Source organism: Candidozyma pseudohaemuli (genome assembly GCF_003013735.1).
Source record: "Candidozyma pseudohaemuli strain B12108 chromosome Unknown scaffold00011, whole genome shotgun sequence".
NCBI classification, from domain to species: domain Eukaryota; kingdom Fungi; phylum Ascomycota; class Pichiomycetes; order Serinales; family Metschnikowiaceae; genus Candidozyma; species Candidozyma pseudohaemuli.
Genome location: NW_020194445.1, coordinates 170,599 through 194,325, shown reverse-complemented (window position 1 = coordinate 194,325; position 23,727 = coordinate 170,599). Strand labels below are relative to the sequence as shown.

The 23,727-nt window shown below is 42.8% G+C and overlaps 7 protein-coding genes across 7 annotated transcripts; 2 read left to right on the top strand and 5 right to left on the bottom strand.

Annotated features, from left to right (window-relative positions):
* Positions 1–1,321: 1,321 nt before the first annotated feature.
* Positions 1,322–3,157, top strand: SPB4 (putative ATP-dependent RNA helicase; the record flags this gene model as incomplete). The annotated part of the gene is made up of 1 exon (XM_024859250.1): positions 1,322–3,157. One exon carries the CDS (start codon positions 1,322–1,324, stop codon positions 3,155–3,157), a length of 1,836 nt encoding a protein of 611 aa, XP_024712552.1.
* Positions 3,158–3,646: 489 nt separating this feature from the next.
* On the bottom strand, positions 3,647–4,704 carry C7M61_003917 (uncharacterized protein; the record flags this gene model as incomplete). Its single annotated transcript, XM_024859249.1, has 2 exons — positions 3,647–3,743; positions 3,770–4,704. 2 exons carry the CDS (start codon positions 4,702–4,704, stop codon positions 3,647–3,649), a joined length of 1,032 nt encoding a protein of 343 aa, XP_024712551.1.
* Positions 4,705–4,824: 120 nt separating this feature from the next.
* Positions 4,825–6,207, bottom strand: TRY3 (Try3p; the record flags this gene model as incomplete). The annotated part of the gene is made up of 1 exon (XM_024859248.1): positions 4,825–6,207. The coding sequence occupies one exon, from the start codon at positions 6,205–6,207 to the stop codon at positions 4,825–4,827; it is 1,383 nt and encodes a 460-aa protein (XP_024712550.1).
* A 544-nt stretch (positions 6,208–6,751) lies between these two features.
* C7M61_003915 (uncharacterized protein) lies at positions 6,752–9,317 on the bottom strand (the record flags this gene model as incomplete). Its single annotated transcript, XM_024859247.1, has 2 exons — positions 6,752–8,440; positions 8,943–9,317. The coding sequence occupies 2 exons, from the start codon at positions 9,315–9,317 to the stop codon at positions 6,752–6,754; spliced, it is 2,064 nt and encodes a 687-aa protein (XP_024712549.1).
* A 222-nt stretch (positions 9,318–9,539) lies between these two features.
* On the bottom strand, positions 9,540–12,215 carry MBP1 (transcription factor; the record flags this gene model as incomplete). Its single annotated transcript, XM_024859246.1, has 1 exon — positions 9,540–12,215. The coding sequence occupies one exon, from the start codon at positions 12,213–12,215 to the stop codon at positions 9,540–9,542; it is 2,676 nt and encodes an 891-aa protein (XP_024712548.1).
* Positions 12,216–14,965: 2,750 nt separating this feature from the next.
* EGD2 (Egd2p) lies at positions 14,966–15,493 on the bottom strand (the record flags this gene model as incomplete). Its single annotated transcript, XM_024859245.1, has 1 exon — positions 14,966–15,493. One exon carries the CDS (start codon positions 15,491–15,493, stop codon positions 14,966–14,968), a length of 528 nt encoding a protein of 175 aa, XP_024712547.1.
* A 561-nt stretch (positions 15,494–16,054) lies between these two features.
* C7M61_003912 (uncharacterized protein) lies at positions 16,055–23,524 on the top strand (the record flags this gene model as incomplete). Its single annotated transcript, XM_024859244.1, has 4 exons — positions 16,055–19,698; positions 20,056–20,387; positions 20,619–21,050; positions 21,405–23,524. 4 exons carry the CDS (start codon positions 16,055–16,057, stop codon positions 23,522–23,524), a joined length of 6,528 nt encoding a protein of 2,175 aa, XP_024712546.1.
* Between the last annotated feature and the right edge of the window lie 203 nt (positions 23,525–23,727).

Sequence of the window (23,727 nt, the reverse complement as noted above, 5' to 3'; positions counted from 1 at the left end):
TTCCACTGTCTCACCTAGAGGTCTATTAGTGATGGGCACATAAGTCTTGTAAGCCCTTCCCACTCCGTCACCAAGGTTCATGGTGTTACGCAACCCCGAAATATTACCACTGATGAAGGTACCGCTCATCATCGACACAATCTGCGATTTAATCTTTTGGTCCACTACGTAACCGTTGAGCTTCTGACATTCTTTTTGAAACTTCAACAGTTGTTGAGTGCCAAAATCGGTGGCTTGTGAGAGCCATTCCATATCCGGAAAGACGCAGTCATATAGAACTAGAGGTACATCGTGTGCCATATCATATAGTGGCCGACTAGGATACTTTTCGATATCCATTAGATCTGACACAATCGAAGGTTTTTCAAGGCCTTGTCCGGTGAGGAACAAAATAGCCATCATGCAGCGAACCTGGTGCCATAGAAATGCGGAACCTTTGAGATCAAAGACAAAAAAATTGTCTTGCAAGGGCAATATTTTTGCTGAATGTATAACTCTTCTATGATTAGTTATCTGCTTTGATCCATCAACTTTGCAGAAGTTTCGGAAATCATGTTCACCTTCAAAATTTCTAGCAGCTTCCGTCATGGCCTCAATATTAAGGTTTTCACCGCTGAAAACATATTTATAATGTCTGTATACACAGCTAAACCTTGCGTCAAACCCTTCAGGTGGTCGAAGGCATACTGCTGTTATTCTGATATCTAGCGGAAGTAGAGCGTTAAGAATTGTCACGTAGGGAAGCTCTTTCTCGTCACAAGCACGTTCTGCTTGCTCCTGGGAATCTAAATTAGAACGAACTCGTAAAGAAATCACTTGATTCAAAGCACTGACCCCCTTATCAGTACGCCCACATCTACTGAATTCGCAAGCAGCGGGGTCAGCGTCTGTGATTAGTTTCGCTTTCTTCATAGCCTCAAGTATAGCTTCCTCAACCGTAGGTAACGGAGTGTGATCATATTGGAAATTGAGCCCGTTATAGTTCCACCCCATATAGGCAAACCTCAATGCAATGAATCTCGTGTTAAATTTGGAGAAATCAAACTGTTTTTGTTTCGGTTTTCCAGTGGACTTTGAACTGTCGTGAATCTCATCTCCTTCCATGGATCTTATCTTTTGAATGAGTTCGGCCTTCGACCACGACTCATAGTTTATTTTGTTTGAGCTCGCAATTCTTTTTGAGTTTTCTGCCATCCTTTGTAGTGTCCTCTTCATCGATTATAGGTGTACTATCATGGTGCGATGCGCATCGCAAAAAAGCCTAAGCAGATACACCTCAAAACCACCACCGCTTCAATATTACAGGGGAGGATACGAAAGAATGTCGCTAGAATGGGAAAATGTGACGAAGGATCTCCATCCATGGCTTAGGGATGCTGTTGAAGCTCTCGGGTTTTCCCTGATGACTCCAGTTCAAGCTTCCACCATACCTCTTCTTAGTGGAAATAAGGACGTTGTGGTACAATCAGTCACAGGTTCGGGAAAAACATTGGCGTTTGTGATTCCGGTCTTGCAACACGTGTCACGTATTTTATATGGTATACCAGAGAAGGATGTTGAGCCCACATCTTTGAAAAAGAGCACTTTATGTGCTGTGGTACTTTCGCCAACTAGAGAATTGGCCTTCCAGATAAAGGCCGTTTTTGACCAGCTCATCGCAAATATCCCTGATTCCCTAAGCAGCATCAAAACACAACTTGTTGTGGGCTCGCTCAACAGTACTAGGGAGGATATCGATAGCTTTAATCAAGCAAAACCACACATCGTGATTGGCACTCCAGGAAGAGTGTTGGATTTCCTATCAACGCCTAAAATATCCGCAGTTCATGTCGAGGTTGTTATACTTGACGAGGCTGATAGACTACTCGACCAGTCTTTCGAGACTGATGTAATCTCAATACTCAGACATTTGCCAAAGCAGCGGCGAACAGGCCTATTTTCGGCTACTTTATCTGCCTCGGGTGATCGGATTTTCAAAACGGGTATGTTGAATCCCGTTAAAGTGGCTGTTCAATCGAAGCTGTCCGTTGCAGCCGCACCAGCCTCTCTTACCATGAAGTATATTGTGGTGAAACCAGAGCAAAAGCTTACCACATTCATCAAACTTGTGCAAAACTATAACTTCAAAAAGTGTATGGTATATTTTCCTACATGCTTGTCTGTCAAATACTTCCATCAATTGTTGCAATTGTGCCTGCTGGTGGATAAGACCGGGCTTGAAAATGTCAAATTCTACTCATTGTTTGGCCAGTTATCGACCACAGCTCGTCTTCGAACACTCAAAGCTTTCACCGATGGTGATTCTATGAGTAAAAAGCATGTTTTGTTGACAACGGATGTTGCAGCGAGGGGAATTGATATTCAAGATGTTGACCTTGTAATTCAACTTGATCCACCAAATGATCCCGATGTTTTCTTGCACAGAGCAGGAAGAACGGGAAGAGCAAATAAAGTGGGCAATTCCATCGTTTTTCTCAATGACGGTGGAAACGAGATAAATTATGTTGATTTCATGGAGGTCAAAGGAGTCTTTTTGAGTGAGATCCCCCTTGAACTAGACGCGGCCTTTCATGAAAAGTTTTACAAGGAAGTGGAGCGCTTCATGCTATCCGATAGATCTCACCATGAATTGGCAGTCAAAGCTTATGTCGCATTCGTCAAAAGTTACCTGAAGCATCTTGCAAAATCAATCTTCAGGATACAGTCTCTCGATTTCCTAGGATTAGCGAAAATGCATGGATTATTGAGACTTCCCAAAATGCCAGAAACACGTTACATCCCTCAGGACCTTATGCCCATCGATGGATGGCTCACTGACAATCCTTTGGACATGGACAAATATGCATACGCTGATTCTGCCAAAGAGAAGTCCAGACTTGAGTCCTTGGAGGAAAATAAACAGAAAATGATTAAGGACGCAAAAGAAAGAAAGCGCCTTTCCAAGCAGAATAAGTCCTGGTCGTCCAAGCTTGACTCTAAGGAACTAAAGTCGGAAAGAAATGAGCGTCTCAAACGAAAACGGGAAGAGATCGAAAAGCAATTATTGGAGGAGCCCTCAGATGAAGAAGAGCTCGCGGTTGATTGGAAGGACATTGTGCGACAGAATAAGAAGAACAAAAAGTCTTCAGGGATGCAAGGAGAATTTGATGATCTATAAATTCATGGTTTCCATTTCTCGCTTATGGTGTTAATGCCGTCGAAAATAACAAGGTTGTCCAAGGGTGTATATTGAGCAGTTGCAATTTTGAGAATCTCTTGACTCGCAATTCCACCCATTAGGCTGCACGTTCCATGGAAGTTTTTGGTGTGATGCTGATACACCTCGTGGAGTACCTTCTTGCAATTTTCTGGCAAACATTGCAAATCGAAAATAGCCAGGGTGTGCGAAAATGATTCTAGATACCCGGAGAATGAATTCGGACTTCCACGTGTTATCCATGAATGTAGAGCATGTATTCCATAGTGGATTGCCAAAGTATTAAACTTCTCTTCTGGGAACAATAACTTATTTTTGAGTTCATTAGAGAATGCAGCGCTCGATCCTCTGGAAAAATACAAGAATGCTGAGTTTTTGCAGAACGAGGCAACCAGATCGATCGGTACGTCTTCAGCTTTTCCAACTTTTGAGAGGAGCAGCTGAAGTAACTCAGCAAATTTCCCTTGATCTTTCAAAGCCTTGTTGCGATAGAGTTGTTGTAGTGTAATATAATTGGAAGTGCTCGACACCATGTCTGGTAGGGACCCTGGTAGTGGTAGTGCCCCTTCGTACTCCACAAAGTAGGCCAACGCCTTGACAAACATCCAGAAAAGGGGCGTCTCTTCACTCAAATTCTCATCACTGATTCTTTCATCTTCGAAGAGCTCCTTTAAGTAATTGGGAACCACTGTTTCCTGCAACGCACGATGTATTTGCAGGCTAGCCTCCAAAAAGTTTGCCTCAAGGTTGATATTGCGGGAGAGGCTCTCGATGTATTCAGCTTTAAATATGCGTTTTTCGGCGTAGTTTTTCGGAGGGCATCCACCATGATCCTTCTTCCAGTTTTGCAAGCCTTTGATGAAGATTACGATGTATGGCACATGTGCATGATCTGTATCATCCAAAGTGTCTAACTTGAAGGAGTCGACATACTGCTGCAATTCTGGCCACGGCTGGTCAATCCTCAAGTCATATAGCTGTGAAGGATCGTGGGTCTCCACTATGGTGGTCTCCTCGCAAAAGATTTGCAAAGTGCCGTAGAGACCACATGAGTTGACATGCAACAAGGGCACATTTTTGTTCCACAATCGTTGCTTTAATACCAACATGTCAGAAAGTGGAATGTAATCACTGACCAACACTATGTCAAACTCATCGAAGAACGCTGGATTTAGTAAGCAATCTTCAATGCTTTCTGGAACAGCACGATAAACAACATCTGGGTTCAATTCCAGGAGCAGCCGCGACATTTGATACGCAATTTTGAGCCCAATATCATCTTCTGTAAGAAAGAAGTTCCCACTCAAGTCCTCCTCGTTCACTACCCTCTCGTCGACGATCGTAAAAGCGCCAATACCCGGTAGTATGAGGTTCTTGAGGGCTTCTGCACCGGTGGGGGTGGCGTTGATGAGACAGATGTGACTTCTTTCGAGCCTAGACTGGCCGTCATTTGCCCATAATCGTAGCTGACGATCGTATCTTTCGGATTTATCTGATGCTGTAGCCATGGTGATATCCTAGAGGGACTGATATGTAGCGCGCAAATGTTGCTCCAGGACTTTGAGGCCGTTTTCAATTACTTGTGAGGATCAAATTACACATCTAATTCTGTATTGGTAGATAGATCACTAAACTATTGCACAAGACTTGTGCTGACCGACCATTTCATTGTATCTCTCCTTGTTGGCTTCTTTGAGTTTCTCCTTTACTTCTTCCGGGAATGCCATCTTTATAGTGCGCATGGCATCCAAATCCAAATTGGATGAATCAGCAGATGCTATTGCTCTCGACTGTCGACACAAAGGGCAATCCATCTTCCCTCGTTGTTTCATCTTCACCAAACATCGTACACAAAAGAGGTGACCACATAGAAGCCTTATTGGCTTGTAGGCAATGCTGACACATATGGGACAGCTATAATCATCTAGTTGAGGGACGATAACGAGAAGCGTAGTTTGTATAGTGTAGCAAATCGACTGAGCTAATGAAGATCCGTGAATAAAGACGTGGTCTTGTGAAATGAGGGCCGGGAATTCGGATGACACGTTGAAAGCTGTCTGTTTGTCAAACTTTTTAAGAATTTTTCGAAGAGCTGTAGTGTTGATGGATTGAAACATCAATATTTTAAACAAACGCTCGTTCACCGCCACAAATCGATCGAATGTGTTAACGGATCTCTTTCTAGCCATCTTCTCGAGAAGATTAGTTTTTGCAACATTGGCCGAGAAAATTTCCAAATTTTGTTTTATCATATCAGAAGTCCTTTCTAACTGTTGCAGTGAGGTCTCGTTATAGCGAAAAAATATCTCAGAATCTAGATAGATTTTGAACAATTCACGCCATAAGTATAGATCAGTCTTTTTCTCGGTGAGTTTCAGAACAGATTCAGAAACCTTTGATATTTCTTGAATAATGTTAGCCTCCTCTGTCTTCCGAATTTGATCCAAATTTTCTATCTCGGTGTTGAGCATTCCAAAGAACTTCAAATCTGAATTCAACAATACGACAATCTCGTTATTGCGCACAGACACTATATTCTTTTCATCGTGAGAGGTCTGTGGGGACAAAGTCAACCCATCATCATCTTCCTTGATCTCCACAAATTGATGTTCCTCGTCAGTAGCGTCCAAAACTCGTTGTAACTTTGAGCGAATGACATCAGCAAGTTCTAGCGTCCTCTGAGACTCGTTTGAGTCGATCGTAGTATCGTTGACAGAAATCTTTAAAAAAGGAACAACTTCGTTGGACTTCCTCGACTTAGCCAACAGATATTTCGCAACAACAGGGTTGTTTGGCACAGTTTCTTCGTCGAGAAGTTCAACCGATTCATTTCCACTTTCGTCTTGCAATAAGAGCTTCACATCTGATTTAGTCAATCCCAAGAACTCTAGCTCTTTAACCACCCTCCCGATACACTTCTTTAGAACCTTGTACTGGATAGCAGCCTCTGCCCACTCATCCGGAATTTCTTCCTCGATGAGGGTCTGCTGGAAAACTTTAGCAAATTTCATTATCGATGTAAGCCGCTATGTGGGGTATCATCTCCAAGGTGAGCCTGTTTATTTGATGTCTGGCTTAGGCTCGTAAAAACCCTTCAAGCTCTGAAGATAATATGCGCGCCAACTTTCGAGAGATGTGTCACTACCTTATCGAGGCAGCCCAAGGGACTAAAAGTGTCCCGCTGCAGGAAGACCATCACTAATACACGTGGTGTCGGGCAACAAAAATCTCGGCCATTAACAAGCATTTTTAACTTTAAAGGATGTGAATTCAAACATAAATTTTCAAGCCGTATGATATTACCCTCTCATCTCGTGAGTCGAATCCCACAGAGAGGTGATGTCTCGAATAATGAATTGCAAACTTTCTTGAAATAAGGTTGAGTATACGGATTGGTAGAGGATTACAGCAGCATACAACGAAAACCCTACGATTAGTAAAAAAAATTTGTAGACAGTGTCCTTTAAATATGTTGCAAACAGTTTAGCCAAAGTAATTCATACATAAGCCGAAGGCGAATCCATTTCGCCCCGAACAAAAATCAAAGGAATTGAATTATTCCTTGGAAATATCACGGCCAAACCATCCAACCTTGATCCAGTCGAAGCAAACTAAAATTTGGTTCTTGACAGAGAGACACATGTAGATGTAGGCCGATCTCCACAACAAAAAGGTGAAGGTACCACCCGAGCTAACGTTGGACCAATCACCCCAAACCAAGTCTGCCACGGCTCTCTCAGAACCAATGTATGCCAAAGATCCCTGATGATTGTACTCGAATGGAGGTAGATTGTTCTGGCTTCTCACAAGCTTCTTCTTGAGCCTGTCAACTCGTTCATCAGGTGAAGAGTTCGAAATCTTGTACTTCAAATCTTCCACATCATGCAATCTGTGGAAATGTTCCGCCAAAAAAATTCCTTGCTGAAATGCGACTTGAGCAGTTGGTGCATATTTGGTGAAAGTGCAATCACCTAATGCCCAAATGTTATCAGTTCCATCGACAAGTAATCTGTCATCCACCAAAAGGCCCTTCTTAGCATTGTTCTGCTCTTCGATTTTGGAGGAAAGGTTTCCGATAATTGGGCGTTTTGCATTGCCCGTTGCCCAGATCAACATACCATATGGAAGCTCTGTGACATCCTTCGAATCCGCTTTACTGACAGCATAAACAGTCTTGTCATTAACCTTCTGGACAACATGACTGCACAACAAGTTAATATTGGTATCCTTCATCACCTGACTAGTGTAATCCACCAACTTTTTGTTGAACATGCTCAACACATTGGGCATAGCTTCAACAAGAGTAATCTTAAGTTCTGATGCTATCTCGGGCATCCAAGCTTTCAAGTCCTGATCAATGTAATCCTGCAATTCGCCGGCAACCTCGACACCGGTAGGGCCACCTCCACAGACAACGATATGACACAATCTCTTTCTTTCGGGATCATCCTTAGGCAAGATGTTCGCAGCTTCAAGGACATCCATCAATCTTCTTCTGATTTTCATCGAATCGCTGACCTCTTTCAAGAAGGTGGAATGCTCAGCTACACCTGGCAATCCAAAGGTCGAAGGCTGAGCACCCACGCCGACAACAAGATAGTCATAGTCCAAAGACGTGATAATGTCCTCAGAAAGTGATGGCTTAGCAGAGCCTGAGTCTTTGCCGGAATGACCTGAATGAACCGTTGTCAGCTGTTTGATAGTAAGACGGTTATTCACTGGATCAATATCAGTGGCTTCAGCCTCCAAATAGATAACCTCTCCGGGACATCTTCTAGTGATTGCACGAACAGGCTCAATAATCGACCTAACTTCAACTGTGCCAGTAGGACAGGAGGGAAGCAATGGTGTGAAAAGAAAGTAATTCCGGGGCGAGACGATGACTACGTTGTATAACGTGGTGTCTAACTTCTTCAAAAGCGAGATGGATCCCCAACCGGATCCCAAGATCACAAGGGTTTTCTTCTTCCTTCCATCTGGAAATGTGGGTGCCTGCTTTTGTTGTTCCTCTGGATAGGATTCCCTCCAAACTTTGAAGCTCACATAACCAATTGATGCCAAGGTGAATGCAAGAGAGCCGTACCCAATAGTTTTGAGAGTTTTCTTCAAAATACCCCCACTAGATTTCGGCAGAGCTGCACTACCAAGGCGAGGAGAGGAAGCAAATGAACGACGTGCTGCCAACCTTCCTGTAGCCGAGGCACCAAAGCCTATAATTCTCGTTCTAAACATCTCAGGGCCGAGCTTGTAGAAGAAATGGTAGGCAAGTTTGAAGCGGATGAATTTATAAAGACGTCGCGGCTTTTTCGGAGTTTTGCTTGCTCGGCGACAGGAGACCGATTATCTCGCGCCGTTGAAGTTTGATTGGGTCGTACATGCTGCACCGAACGTGGTAATAGATGCCACGTAATTGGTAAAATTTTACAGTAAAGAAAACGGCGAGAGCTTAAGAAATGGGTTATAAACCGTCTGAGAATGGGAGCTCAATTTCAGAAAGAAAAATGGTTTTGTGATCCTTTGTTATCGGCGCCTCACCTCCGAACTCGTAGGTTTGCGCAGCGTTCAAATTGCTACTATCCGTTTCCTACGTTTAAAATGAATTCGCCTATACAAATCCGCTCACTCGTTCATCGGTCCACCTGTGTAGCTTCTCTTGTCTTAGATGGTGTGATTTGCGAGATGCCTTGAATCGGTGCAAAGAGTCTAGCAATGTTGACGCCGAGCTGTCATTTTGACAAATGCTGACTGTGGTACTTGAAGCCTCTGTCTCTGTATTGCTTTTCAACTTTTGCTTTAGGACATTCTGATTGAAGTTTGAGGCCAAAAGCTGGAACTGGTATGTCTCCAAAGCGATGAACTCTTTATAAATCTGATCAAGTAGAATAATTTGGTTATGAATTCTGGTTGAGATACTCAGGTACTCCCTTATCATCATGAGTAGTTGTTGTATTTTCGGCTCAAGAGCGCTGAGCAGACTCAAGAGTCCAGCTCGAAAGTCCTCATAAAACGGCGCTGATGTCACATAGCCCAAAAGCAAGGAATGTTCCTTGCAAAAGTTCGTTTGGTATTCATCTGGAAGATTTCGTAGATCGTCCGAAATAGGGAATTCGTTGAAGGTCATGCTATTTGTTCTCATACTCGTTGTTACCGTATCTCATGTGCGACTAGTAGGTATAAGGTTAGTATACAGACAGGATCGCAAGAAAAGGCTGCTCAAGCACGGACACTATTTAGTACATACGACATGGAATTCGTTCTCAGAATATTCTGTACTCACACTTTCAAAGGCCAAAATCAATTATCAGACATCAAGTTGAGGTCTGCATTGGGCACTTTGAAGCCCCTAACGCTTGTTTCGGAGAAGTGATTCCTCAATTAGGTCGATTGACTGCTCCACTTCTGCGATGGACATACCGCAACTCAAGGCTATCAATTTGCAATACTTGAACAATTTGTCTTCGCGCGGTATACCAGACATTACGCCCTGGAGCTTCGCGAGACTTTCATCACTCTTCTCTGCATTGCCAGTTTGATTTTCTTTGTAATCATCATTGCTCCAGTTCATCAATGGTGTGGCACCTTCAAGATGGTAAACTTGTCCAGCAAGAAGTCTTCTTCTTTGAATTTCACCTTGGAGTTCAACCGCGGATCGTAACCGTTCATCGTTGCCCTTCTCTTTCGCCAGATTCTGTGACGATTCGATATCATTCCATAGTCTCTGCAGACACAACTTTTCTCTCCTGATTATGAATTGCTCGCACATTCGTTGCAAGTCTTCCCGGACAATTAAAGACTGAAACGACATATCATTCAAGAGCCTCGCAATCTCTTCTTGGATAATCAAGTCTCGGGATGTATTAAAAACCATGCTGTCTCCATCGAGCTTTAAATTGATATGTTTACCTGATTCGAACTCCTTTTCCATGTCCTCCACAAGATAGTCTAGCTTGAAAATTTTCAAATTAGCCTTCTGTGAGGTGAATTTCTCATAGCAGAGTTTCCGAAGACATTTGTATAGTCTGAAAAGTTTCTCGTCTTTAGCACCCAATTCGCGATCAATCGCATAAGCCAACTCGCTTAACTTCTCTGTCACAGTATTGGACACTTCGTTTTGACGACTGATCTCCACCTTTGTATTTTGCAATTGTGATTGGAAACTTTGAGAGCGGCCAAAATCATCGTGCCGTAGATCCATATCACCCTTTGTGGAAACATCTAGAACCTTTCTTTCTTCGAGTGCATCATCCTCAATCCTTAGTACGTAGTTGTGAGATGCAAGGTAGTCCTCTACTGTGTGATTCACAGCATTTTTAAGTTCTAAGTTGAGCAACTTGTGGAAGCGAATCATTGATTTGATGCACTTTTTGCTGAGATGGTACGCGAATAAGTGTAATGCGGTATTTTCTTCCAGATCTTGGACATTCAAGAATTCAGCAAAATGAAGCTTTGTGGTACTTCTGGACCCAATCTCTTCCAGAAGAAAGTCTAGAAGCTTTTCCAAGTAGTAGTTTGCATATCGCTCCATGAAACGCCGATGACCAGAATCTCTCTCATTGTGATGGCTCGTCTTACAGGAATTAGCGATGTGATGCAAGACGGTCTGGCCTCTATTGTCAGTCAAGTGAATAGTGTTTTCAAGCAAATCAATGATTTTCGAGAAGTTTTGCTGTTGAAAGCTATTGTTGAACTTAACCATAAACATTAAAGGGCTCTCACCCAAGTAGTTTTTTGCTCCTAAATCGATATAGGAACTGAACTTTGTGACCAAAAACTGTAGAAGCGTAGTATTCGCCATCGCACACACCCAGTGAAGAAGACAATTTCCATCATTGTCCACTCGCTGGTTGATCTTGATATCGCTCAAAGGTTCAGGGGGATTCAATATTTCATCTGGTAAATTTTGCTCGCTTTTAGATTCAGTATGTGAGCTTTTGTCGTCGTGCAAAAAGTAATCAAGAAGCGTTGTGAAATAATCGTAGAGGCCGGTGCCACTCTGCTTGTCGGTAACAAGGCCCGTTGATATCGGAGTGTGATGATATTGTGTTAAACCATTGAAAGACGAGTTCACCCCATTGAGGGAGTGCTGGCGACCGGACGGCATGCTTGAATGGATTCTGCTTCGCCTATGAAAATCCAAGAGCTTTTCAAAAGACTCCCTCCCTGAAAATGAATCATTCCCGCCGAAAAGCTCTCTGCCTGATAAAAATCCATCGTCTTCATCCCGCGTGCTCGAGTCCCGTACTTCATGACTTTTACGATTACTCTCGTCTGCACTTGTGTCCAGTTCCAAATCATCATTTCTTATGCTGAGGTTACTTGCCATTATTTGAAGTGCATCCTTTTCTGTGTCTTGCCTTGTTAATGACGGAAATGATGGTATCATTTGAGAGGCAGAGGAATCTTGTCTGGAGGAGAATGTTCCCATGCTTGGACCTCTAGGGTTGGAAATTGGCATCGTTTGGCTAGATGATAGTTCTGGTTTATATCTGCCTTGAAGTGGCACTCTCTTTGGACGACCTCGTTTTTTAGAAGGCTCCTCGCCATTATCTTCTACTTTCGATTTCTTCCTAGGACCCGCGTCATTTGGCAGTAGATGGTCATTAGACGTTTTAAAAGATTGCTGTCTTCGAGCAATATTCGATGCAGACGCATGATTATGTTTTGGGGCTGGTGGCGGTGTGTCAGACTTTCCCTCGACATACACAAACTTGAAAATTGGCTCCAAAACCTCGTAGACACCAAACATGCGGGCAATTTCGGCACCCAGATCTAACGGAACGTAGGTGCCCTGGTACTTACCGTAGCCTCCTTGCACCTTTTCATGGATACCTGTCTGGACATCCTTTTCTAGAATCCTTGTTCGCTTCGCCTTTGGAAACTTGGCTATTTTGAGTATATGGGTGGCATTTATCCACCCGTCCGACTTTCGACGCATGATAGGACCCTCAGATGTCACAAATTCGAACACGGGAACATTTGAATATGTAGCTGAATATATTTGATTCGGATTTGAAGACATGACACTAGAGCTTTGATAAGACTCTCAAAGGTTTTGTTGAGAAACTCGCGCTGGACCAAGTGACGGCACAGAAACTGAGTTGACGGAATTGATGCGACTAATATCTAGGGCCTCAATTAACGGCAACCAGAGTTTCAATATTGGATGTCCGAGAAACGCTTCAGCTAGCTTCTGCGATTGTTTGGTGTATGTCCAGAAGGAATGCGCGGAGGAGCGTCCAAGCTTAGATTTACATATAGAAGTCACGTGGGAGCTTGTCTGTTGAAAGATACGAATCTACTGCCATCCATAAATCTGACCAAATCTAAATTCCTCTTAACCTACTATAATTTTATAAAACCTGTATAGCACAAAGGCCATAAAGGCAAGAGTGAGAGACGTGAAATATAGGAGCTGCTTCCTAATATCGGAGACCGACAACCGTGAATGCTGCTCACCCGTGAGAGGAATACTTAGCACATGCTCTGCCGCTTGATAACAAATTGTTCTGCGTTTGATGCTTTCTCGCTCATCATTATCGATATTGCGCTTTAATATCAGCTTTCCGAGGAGTATGTCTGTATAGTTCTTTAAAGATGTATCTAGCGTCAAAAAAACAGTCTCCAAGACACGCAGTTCACGTCTTAAACCGTCTGTTACATCTTCAATTCTTATGAGGTCGGCGCGATTCCTGAGAGGATCACAGCAAATCTCTTCTTTCCTGTCAACTATTATCTTTGTCTCGAGCAAGAAAGTTGTCTTCTTCACCAGACGTAATACCACTTTGACATTTATCATTAGACACGGTACAATAAGCTTCCTTAAATTGTCAAATTGCAGGAAGAAGAGCTCCACACATACAACACATTTGCGCAATTCTTCAACGGCTTCATAGAAACTTCTCAATACTATTGAAGCAAAAGTTTTCACTCTTTTTTCATATGGAAGATTCTCCCAATTCCAAACGTTCAGAGAACTGGCAAAGATTTTGTTTATATCGTATTCTAGGCGACTCATATTTGCCTTATTCTTATCAGCCATAGCTGTTATGTCGTCGAACTGGGGGACCTTATTCAACAAGGTTGCATAGATAGTCACGGCGTCACAAAGTACATGTATTATCTGCTTGGCATTCAAAAGCCACTCTCGAACATTGTGATTTAGACATATGAGGAACATCTCTGGTCGTGCTTTTATGAACGTAATGGCATCCGGAGTCAAATCACCTCTCAAGGATACCGACTTGAGACCTGTGCGATATGTCATCTTATAAATTATCCCCAAAATGACAAGTTGTGTGTCCTGTGCATCTAGAAGAGGCCAACTAAATTAAAATAGTCGAAGTATTGAGAAAAGCGCTCCCCTTTATGTACTTTTTTCCTCCAATGATCGCGAAATAGAGGAACCTTGAATGAAGCATTACGACTATTAGATAGAGCTAAATTCACCTGGTTTTCGTATTTACGAACTAGGATTCTCCATTGCCACGATGAAAAATCACTTTTACGCTCAATCAGTATGTGAAGATAATAAATTGGTCACATCACGTGTCTCAGCACGTGCCTTAGTTTCGTCATATTTGATGACTCCGATAAGCTTTACCAGAGTGTGCCTCAACAATAAAGTGAATTAGTGCAGCCTTTTATTAAAGAAGCATCACAAAAGATGCCTATAGTACTTAACATTTTCTCAGGGCCAAGATGGTATTATCCATACTATCGTGTATTACCTGCAGTACGAAAAGTAAGTTACTTATGGAATAGCTTGCGCTTTGGGTTCTTGCATTCATGGGTCTTTTCAATTTCCTTGGGAAACAGGATTTTGATGTTGCATCTTTTGAAAAGGAGTTGTCGTTACTCAGCTCCAGAATACAGGAAACTCAGAGCAGAATAGATGGATTAAACAAAACGAAGAAAACAGTGCAACGCTACCTCACTTACTATGTTGCTGCATTTTATATACTATGGATCGCTTATACGATGGTCATGCTTGGTGATGACTTGAGAAATCAAACGTCTTTAATGCTATTATTGATCAAAGCTTTGGGCTCTCGAGTTTCGATAGCAGTTGGGTTGCCAGTGACAGCGATATGTGTGAGATACCTTCTTACTATTCTATTCGACTTCTTCATCAAACGCCAAAAGAATGTACTACGAGTATCTCTTGAACGAAGGCGAAATAAGCTTGAAGATCTCAAAAAGAGAACAAATTTCGATGCAACGCAGGGTATAATAAATCGATACGGTTCTCGTGCCTCAGCCCCTCAACCACTCAAAGTAAAACCTTCAATCGGAGCAAGGAACGAAAGCCCAGTTGCCCAAACAGAGAATTCCCAAGGTGGTATAACGAATGTGTCACCTACGGGCAACAAGCCCAACCAATCTATGAACAAAGGTATTTCGTTGAAGCAAGACCAACGTACTTTGCAAGATAAATTATTAGATTACATTATTGGATCTGACCACAACGAAAGTGTGGAGAATCGCTTTGCCTTAATATGTGAGAGATGTTTTACACACAACGGTCTCGCTCCTCCGGGTTGTAAAGACCCCTCTGGGGTCATTTTCATTTGCAGAAAATGTGGTTGCTTAAATGGTCGCAAAGCATTGAGTCATCAAAGCAACTCTGGCATTCTGCAAACGTCTACTTCAAGCCCATCCGAAGAGCTTTCGCAGCAGCCGATTATTGAAGAGAAGGCCTCCAAATAAATGCGTGCTTATTACAATAGTTCATTATAACGCGAATAGATGTAGAGAAAATTTATTGAAAACTTAAGACAATTCCATAATTGCGTTAACCATATCATTCTTGTGTTTTCTCAAAGCAGCAATTGCCTTCGCTCTGGACACATGAGTTTGCTCAACAATGATATCAATGTCAGATGACTCCAAGCCATCCTCATTTACATCATTTTCATCAATCTCCTCTGGTTTGGCACTATTCAAAGAAGCTTTCTCGAGGTCGGCTGTAATAGCTTCTGGAGACTTGTCAGTAGAGCCTTCAGCGGCATCAACTTCCGAAGATGCAGCAGCGGCCTGTTGCTGGGCCTGTGCTTCAGCGATACGTTGGTTCATGTCATCAACCTTTGCTTCACCAAAAACAACATATGTGCCAGCTGCAGATTTGTAAACGTCTGGCTCGTCAATGGCATAAATCAAGTTTCCCTTTTGCTTGAAAGTCACCCTGGAAATTCCTTTAATCTGCTTCAAATTGAACTTTTTGATAATCTCTCTAGCCTTCTTCTCATTTTTAGAGATGATGCTGACTTCGGAGCCCTGTGGGATTTCTTCAATGGACATATTTGAGTATTTCAAGTGGTTGGGTGAGTTTTTCTTTTTTTTTTTTTTTCCAACGAATTTTTATTCGCACTAAAACTCCATTGGCGCTGAATAGTATGTAGGATATTAGTACCGAAATCTCTTGTTCTTCCGTAGGGCCCGGCCTCACCCGCCTGGATACAGTACTTAGTGAGTAGCTAATATAAAGCGTGGAACCTTCACCCATAACATTGGAGGAACTGAGTGAGCAGCTCTTATGAGTTTTCTTCTTTCTCTATTTTTATTAGTATCAGCTACGCTACACCGCAAATGCTCATCATTTTACCTGTCACGAATACTTTACCCACGGGTGCAGGGGTGCGGAAATATTTGTCTCCGGCAGCCGACTAGGCAATCTAACCGAAAGTAAAGTTGCATAGTGCTCACCGATTTGTTTTTCCTTCTTCTGTTGAACCATTTAACACTTTTTGGTCCAGTTATTTGTTCTATTAATTGTTGGATCTTCAAAAGCCTCAAGCTTTCTTCAAAGATACTCATCACCAATTAAACTGTCGCTTTAGGGTTACCCTTGAGTAAGCAGGGATGACCAATACGTCTGAATCAAAGGTTTCGTCCGATGCTACTCAAAGGCTGCACAATGAGCAGCCACAAGTCAGTAACACCAAAGTGGGAAAGGAGAGATGCACTATTCATGACCTAGAAACAGCGGTCCCTCCAACCTTTAAAGCGAGAATCCATAGATTTTTTTTCAAGCATGGTTTAGCTGCCAGGCCTCCGTACTTGCAAGAAATTTATGCACAGATTCCCCGAAGAGTTTATGTTAATACGGATTTACCCGAGGACTCCGTTCATCAAGATACACAGAAGCCTCTCATTGAGATGCCACGAAACAAAATTAGATCCACAAAGTATACGCCACTATCCTTCATTCCCAAGAATTTGGTTTATCAGTTTGAGAATATCGCAAATATTTATTTCTTGGTGCTTGTCATTTTGGGAGCATTTCAAGTCTTCGGTGTCGAAAGTCCAGGGCTAGCAGCTGTTCCATTGATCGTTATTGTTTGCATTACGGCGATCAAAGACGGCTTTGAGGACTTCAGAAGAGTCGTCAGTGATGCGGAGCTTAATAACTCGCCGATTCATTTGTTGACTGGCCTCCACAACAAAAATGTCACTACTGACTATGTCAGCCCTTGGAGAAGGTTCAAAAAGAGCTGCACCCGTGGTACTGTCAGAACTTTCAAGTGGTTAAAGAAAGTTTGCATCAAATTGTTTGCAAGCAAAGAGAAAAAACAGGAGTTCAATCAATCTGTATTGCAGGCGAGAGACAATGAATTGCGGAGAGTTTCAACAGTGCATTCGGAGCGCTCATATACCTCGTTCCACCCTCGATCGTCTATGACTTCTCAGAATCCAAGGAAGTCGTTTCAGCTGCATAAAGTCCGAGCCCCAACGAAACCATCGGCAGACTGCCTATTGAACCCTAAATTGCAGGAAAGTAGGACCCTTGATCCTTCAAGCAATGCAACTTCATTTAAAAATAGAAGATGGAAGGATGTTAATGTTGGAGATTTTGTCAGAGTTCGTGCTAATGAGGGTGTACCAGCTGATATGGTTATTATATCAACGTCGGACGATGATGGGATTTGTTACGTGGAGACTAAAAATTTAGATGGCGAGACAAATCTTAAGACCAAGAGCTGTCTCAAATCTGGTGGCCGAGATCATCTCAAGCATTCTACTGATCTTGGAAACACCAAGTTTTGGATTGAATGTGATCCACCTAATGCGCACCTTTACTCTTTTCGCGGTACCATTCACTATGAGAACTATGATGAACAAGGAACCTTACTTAACTCTGACGAAAAGGAGGCGATCACCTACGACAATGTCCTTTTGCGTGGTTGCGCTTTGCGTAACACGAAATGGGTCATAGGTGTGGTTGTTTACACAGGTAGTGAAACGAAAGTGGACATGAATAGTGGAAACACCCCTGTCAAAAAATCGAGGATTTCCAATGAACTTAATTTCCTGGTGCTCATTAACTTTTTGGTTTTATTCATATTGTGCTTTGTTTCGGGGCTCATAAATGGGTTGTTCTACAACCGTGAGAATGAATCTCGGCGTTATTTTGAGTTTGAGCCTTATTCTCCAACATCTGCGGGAAACGGTGTCCTTGCCTTTTTTGTGGCTTTAATCATTTATCAATCCTTGGTGCCCATTTCCCTTTACATCTCCATCGAGATCATCAAGACCGCTCAAGCCTTCTTCATTCACTCCGATATTAAGATGTATTATCCCAAGCTAGACTTTCCATGCATCCCACAATCATGGAACATCTCTGATGATTTGGGCCAAATAGCATACATTTTCAGTGACAAGACAGGAACATTGACACAAAATGTTATGGAGTTTCGCAAATGCACCATCAACGGAAAATCATACGGCCTCGCGTACACTGAAGCGAAGCAGGGTATGGACAAGCGGAGTGGGGTTGACATATTAGCTGAGTCCGAACGTTGGAAAAAGGCAATCGAGAAAGATCGTACCGAGATGGTTAATAATCTCGAGGCCTACGTGAAAAATGATCAATTTAGGGAATCGGCATTGACATTTGTTTCCAATCAGTATGTTGAAGATACTATTCTCCCAGACAAGATCAATAACGAGGTCAAACACTCCAATGAGAAATTTATGTTGGCTCTCGCTGTCTGCCATACTGTTGTTACTGAACCAGATGCGGAGGACGAGAAGCTTAATGAGTTTAAGGCGGAGTCCCCCGATGAAGCTGCGTTAGTATCTGTTGCGAGAGATTTAGGTTTTGTTTTCAAGCTGAGAAATCGAACCAGCATTGAATTAGAAATCTATGGTGAACGTAAAAGGTTCCAAATGCTCCATTTGATTGGATTTACTTCTGCGAGAAAGAGGATGTCGTGCATCGTGCGTGATGATGATGGGCGCATCTTATTGATATGTAAAGGCGCAGACAGTGTCATTTATCAGCGGTTGTCTCGAGAAGCAAGTAAGGACGAGATTCTTAAAAAGACAGCACTTCATCTTGAGGATTTCGCCAAGGAAGGGCTTCGTACACTCTGCATTGCGCAGAGGGAGTTGGATCAAAATGACTTCACTGATTGGCTACTGAGATACAAGGAGGCATCTTCCTCTATAGACGATGATAGAGACGAAGCCATTGATGCCCTTAATGACGAGTTGGAATGCAACTTGGAGTTGTTGGGTGGCACGGCAATTGAGGATCGATTACAAGAGGGTGTTCCAGACTCAATTTCAATATTGGGTGAGGCAGGAATAAGACTATGGGTTTTGACTGGTGATAGGATTGAAACTGCTATTAACATCGGATTCTCTTGCAATTTGCTTGGAAATGATATGAGACTTCTTGTTGTGCGTGTGAACGAGGACGATCCTGAGAACGTGAATCACATCGATAACTTACTTTCTGAATATCTTGGTGAAGTCGCCGGATTACACGACCAATCACACGCCAACATTGATGAAGCTCTCAATCAAGCAAAGAAGGACGTGTCTATGCCGAAAGCCAATACAGCCTTGATTGTGGACGGTGGCGCTTTGACTCATGTGTTTGGAGATCGCACGGGAGACATGATGTTGCAGAAGAAATTCGTTCTTCTTGGGAAACTTTGCAAGTCGGTAATTTGCTGTCGTGTGTCACCTGCGCAGAAAGCTCAAGTTGTTCAAGTTGTGAAGGAAAATCTCAACGCAATGTCGCTAGCGATTGGTGACGGAGCCAACGATGTTGCTATGATTCAAGCCGCCAACGTCGGGGTGGGAATCGCGGGTGAAGAAGGTAGGCAGGCTGTTATGTCTGCTGACTATGCCATCGGTCAATTTCGCTTCCTCACGAGGCTTTTGCTTGTACATGGCCACTGGTCTTATAAAAAGCTCGCAGAAATGATTCCATGCTTCTTTTATAAGAATGTTGTGTTCACGTTTACATGTTTCTGGTTTGGCATCTACAACGACTTTGATGGATCTTACCTTTACGAGTACACTTTTTTGATGTTTTACAATTTGGCTTTTACTTCGCTACCAGTTATCTTTCTTGGAATCTTTGATCAAGATGTCAGTGGTGCAGTGGCACTCATAGTTCCACAGCTTTATCGGTCAGGCATATTGAGTTTGGACTGGTCTCAATTCAAGTTCATCTGGTATATGATGGATGGGCTTTATCAGTCGGTGATTGCGTTCTTTTTCCCCTACCTCCTATACTATATTTCTTTTCAAAATCATGAGGGTTTGGCGGTGGATCATAGATTCTGGATGGGGGTTTTGTGTTGTTGCATTTCCGTCACAGGTTGCAACATTTATGTTTTATTACAACAGTATAGATGGGATTGGTTGTCTCTTCTATTCTACGCGCTTTCGACATTGGTGGTCTTCTTCTGGGTTGGCGTTTGGTCAGCGAGAGCGTGGGTGGGCGAATTCTATAAAGCTGCTCCACAGTTGTTCGGAACTCTTGGATTTTGGTGTTGCTATTTTGTGGCAACCATTATTTGTGTTTGGCCAAGATTTACCTACGATTTTTTGATGAGGCATTTCAGACCCAAGGATGTCGACATCATCCGTGAGAAAATGAGAGATGGTGCTTACCAAAACTATCCTACTGACTACGATCCCACGGATCTTCAAGATGTGGAGAGGCAGCGTATTTTACAACGCTTGAATGAGGGCGACACCGAGCTCTTAGAAAAGGTCAAGAACGCAATAGAGCCTAGTGACGATAGAGATTCAGATAATGGACTGGATGATAACAAAGTTTCCAGAGCGTTTAAATCCATTCGCAGAGGTACCATTTCAAGATCCCGGAACAATACCTTACGTTCAAGAAGAGAAACTATTAGTGATCAAGCCAAGTTCAATCAGAAGTTGCTTAGTAAGCCACTCGATTTACCCCAAATTCGCCTGGAAATGATGAAGTCTGGAGAGTATCAAACTGGAGCAAGAAATTCGTTGGATCGATTCTCAACGAGACAAGGCCTTCCGGGCTTGACCCAGGCCGAAACGCTCCTCAGTTATCATACGCGACACAGTATTAATTTTGATCGAACATAGTGATAAATACACGACCTCTATTAAATGCAAGAGATACAGTGAGCCCATCAAGTAGACATGTTCGATTACTGTCTCTTAAGTCTGTCCAGCCGTGGTGGTTTCAAAGCCTCTAAATTGGTTTTTGATAATGAAGTGCAAGTTATCGCTGACCCAAGTTGGGATGGAAACGATGTGAATGATGTTGATTTCATGGAACAGTTTTTGAAAGGAATTAACTTGATCCTCTTATCACACTCTACGCCAGAATTCATAGGCGGTTACGCTTTATTATGTTCCAAGTTTGAATCCCTCATGGCGGCCATTCCGGTCTATTCGACAGTTGCAGTCAGTCAATTGGGAAGGGTTTCCACAGTCGAGTTTTACAGAGCAAAGGGACTACTTGGTCCGGTGGCCCAGGCAATGTTTGAAGTCAGTGATATCGATGAATATTTTGACAAAATTATACTGATTAAGTACTCACAGAATGTGAGTGTTCTAGATAATCGTTTAACGTTATCCGCCTACAACGCGGGGCATTCTTTGGGTGGATCGTTTTGGCTCATTTCTAAAAGAAGTGAGAGAATAATCTACGCCCCCGGTTGGAATCAGTCTAGAGATTCCTTTCTCAATAATGCACAATTTCTCTCCGGAGCAACCGGAAATGCACATTCTTCATTAAGTCGGCCGACTGCTTTTATAACTGGATCTGAACTTGGATCGACCCTCTCCCACAAAAGGAGAGTTGAAAAAATACTCAATCTTGTCGATGCTACTTTGGCAAATGGTGGAGCTGTGCTCTTTCCAGTCACAATCTCAGGAAGATTTCTAGAGATTTTACATCTCATTGACCATCACCTAGCTGCAATCCAAGGTGCAGCAATACCTGTTTATTTCCTTTCTTACTCTGGAACGAAAGTACTCAATTACGCATCAGGACTCTCTGATTGGATGGCGTCAAACATCATGAAGGACCACGAGGGGTTTCAAAGTGAAGATAAGGCGTTTTTTGGCACATCATTTGACCCCTCGAAGGTGGATCTCCTCATTGATCCGTCGGAGCTCACTCGCTTCCCTGGTCCCAAAATTGTGTTCGCCTCAGGGGTCGAGATGGAAGACGGTGACCTTTCGACAAAGGCACTTTCGTTGCTTTGTCTGGATGAAAAAACAACGATTATATTGACTGAAAAAGGCGCTCTGCTGAATAAGGATTCTTTGTCATCGCAGCTCTATTCTGAATGGCATAATCTTGTTTCGCAAAAAAATGCTGGTGTCGTCGAAGATGGCACGCCAGTTCCCATCGAAAAGCATATACCAGCAAATTTCTTTTTTGATGAACTTTCTTTGAAAGGTACAGAGCTATCCACGTTTCAAGCTGAGGTTTCTGGTCGCAGGCATCAAAAAGCATTGAGCAAAATGAAGTCTAAGCGGGCTTTGAATCTCCTTCATTCGAGTATTCAGTCAGATGATTCAGATGAAGATGATGAAGAGATGGAGAACGATAATTTGTCAGACGATGTTGATGAAGTATCGCTCGATAATCTGTCTTCGAAAATTAGCAACATTAATCATTCTGACCTGAAAGACATTGTCGGGGATATGGTCGACCCAGGACATCATATTATTCAAGCGAAATCGCCAAAAAATGAGTTTTCTATCGCTTCGAGCACAGGGGGTGATACTTATCAATCATCAAGACTGACAGCACAGCCAAATGTGCTTTCTGTGCCAACTATTGACGAGAGTTACATAACAGATTTTATTCTCGAAAGATGTGAAAACAATAAACCTGTGGATTTCCGCATCACGACGAGATTCCGGCCTAGACAAGCAATGTTCCCGATCCTTGGCTCCAAACGAAAGAAGGTCGATGATTACGGGGAAGTGATTGATCCCAAAAGATTTAGAAAAGAGGACGAGCAAAATGTTAATTCGAGACTCATATCTGAAAGCAAGAAAAAATTTGAAGAAGGTCATGGGAGAGAATGGGGCAACGTGGATGGAAGAAGGGAGAGGAATAGGAATGATCGAGAGAGATTTCTAGTGGACAGCAAGCTCACGCCTCAACAAGTTCTAAACAACGATATTTTAAGAAAGTATCTTGATACCACGTTCAACCCTATCAAAAGGGTGAGAATGACTAGACGCGCCGGAATTGTGATCCGTTGCGGTTTAGCCTTCATTGATTTTTCGGGCTATGCTGACGCACGATCTATGAACTTGGTGATCTCTTCGCTCAGACCTTCTCATCTTATTATATTGCCCGATAACTCATTCATGGATGGACTTCAACCTGGTATCGACGGAGCCGCTCTAGTTGCTAAAGCGCACATAAGAACTACAAGTGCCGAAGGATTCTCAGGTTCTACCCTACCATCTGAAATTGTCATGAAGCTGAGCAGTTTTTTCTCTCAAAAATCTCTCAAGTCATCGATAGCAGCGGAGATGCAAGTGAGTGTCGCTAAACCCAACACACCCATCGAAGTTGGCAAAACTGGCCATAGTGTCAGCACTGGAGAATTTGAGATATCCATTGATGACAACCTTTGGGCGGAACTCAATTGGCGGTCCATCGACAAAAAGTATAAGGTTGCATATGTTTCTGGATTATTTGACGTGTGTGCCAAACCCTCGGACAATGGGGCGGAAAACGCATCTGAATCTATCGTGCTGATCGATCTCAAAGCCGCATCTGCTTCGCAAGATTCGATCGAACTTTGCGGCAACGACCATGAAGGAAAGCAGGCGATTGGTCTGATAAGAATGCCAGAATTGAAAAAGAAGTTGAAGATTCTCGGATTTGAAGCTGAGTTTAAAGGCGAGGGAACCTTAGTAGTGGAAGATGCAATTGCCGTTAGGAAATCAGATGCCTATGATAGCGGCGATACTGGTCTTGGCGATATTATTATAGATGGCCATGTGGGGCCCACTTACTACAAGGTGAGAAAATGCATTAGGAGCATGTTAGCATACGTTCAATAAGGCTAACTTTTGACTAAATAGTAAGTATGAGCATTCAACACAGACAAGTTGTAGTGTCATGCACAATAATCTCAGCCAATCTCGCGAAGCATAAAGGAAACATCAGTCTCCCTCTTAGCATTAAAATGCAGCCCTATTCAAGAACTGGAGGAACGAGGAAATGTTTTTATGAATTTCAAACTCTCGTATCATGCTACACATCA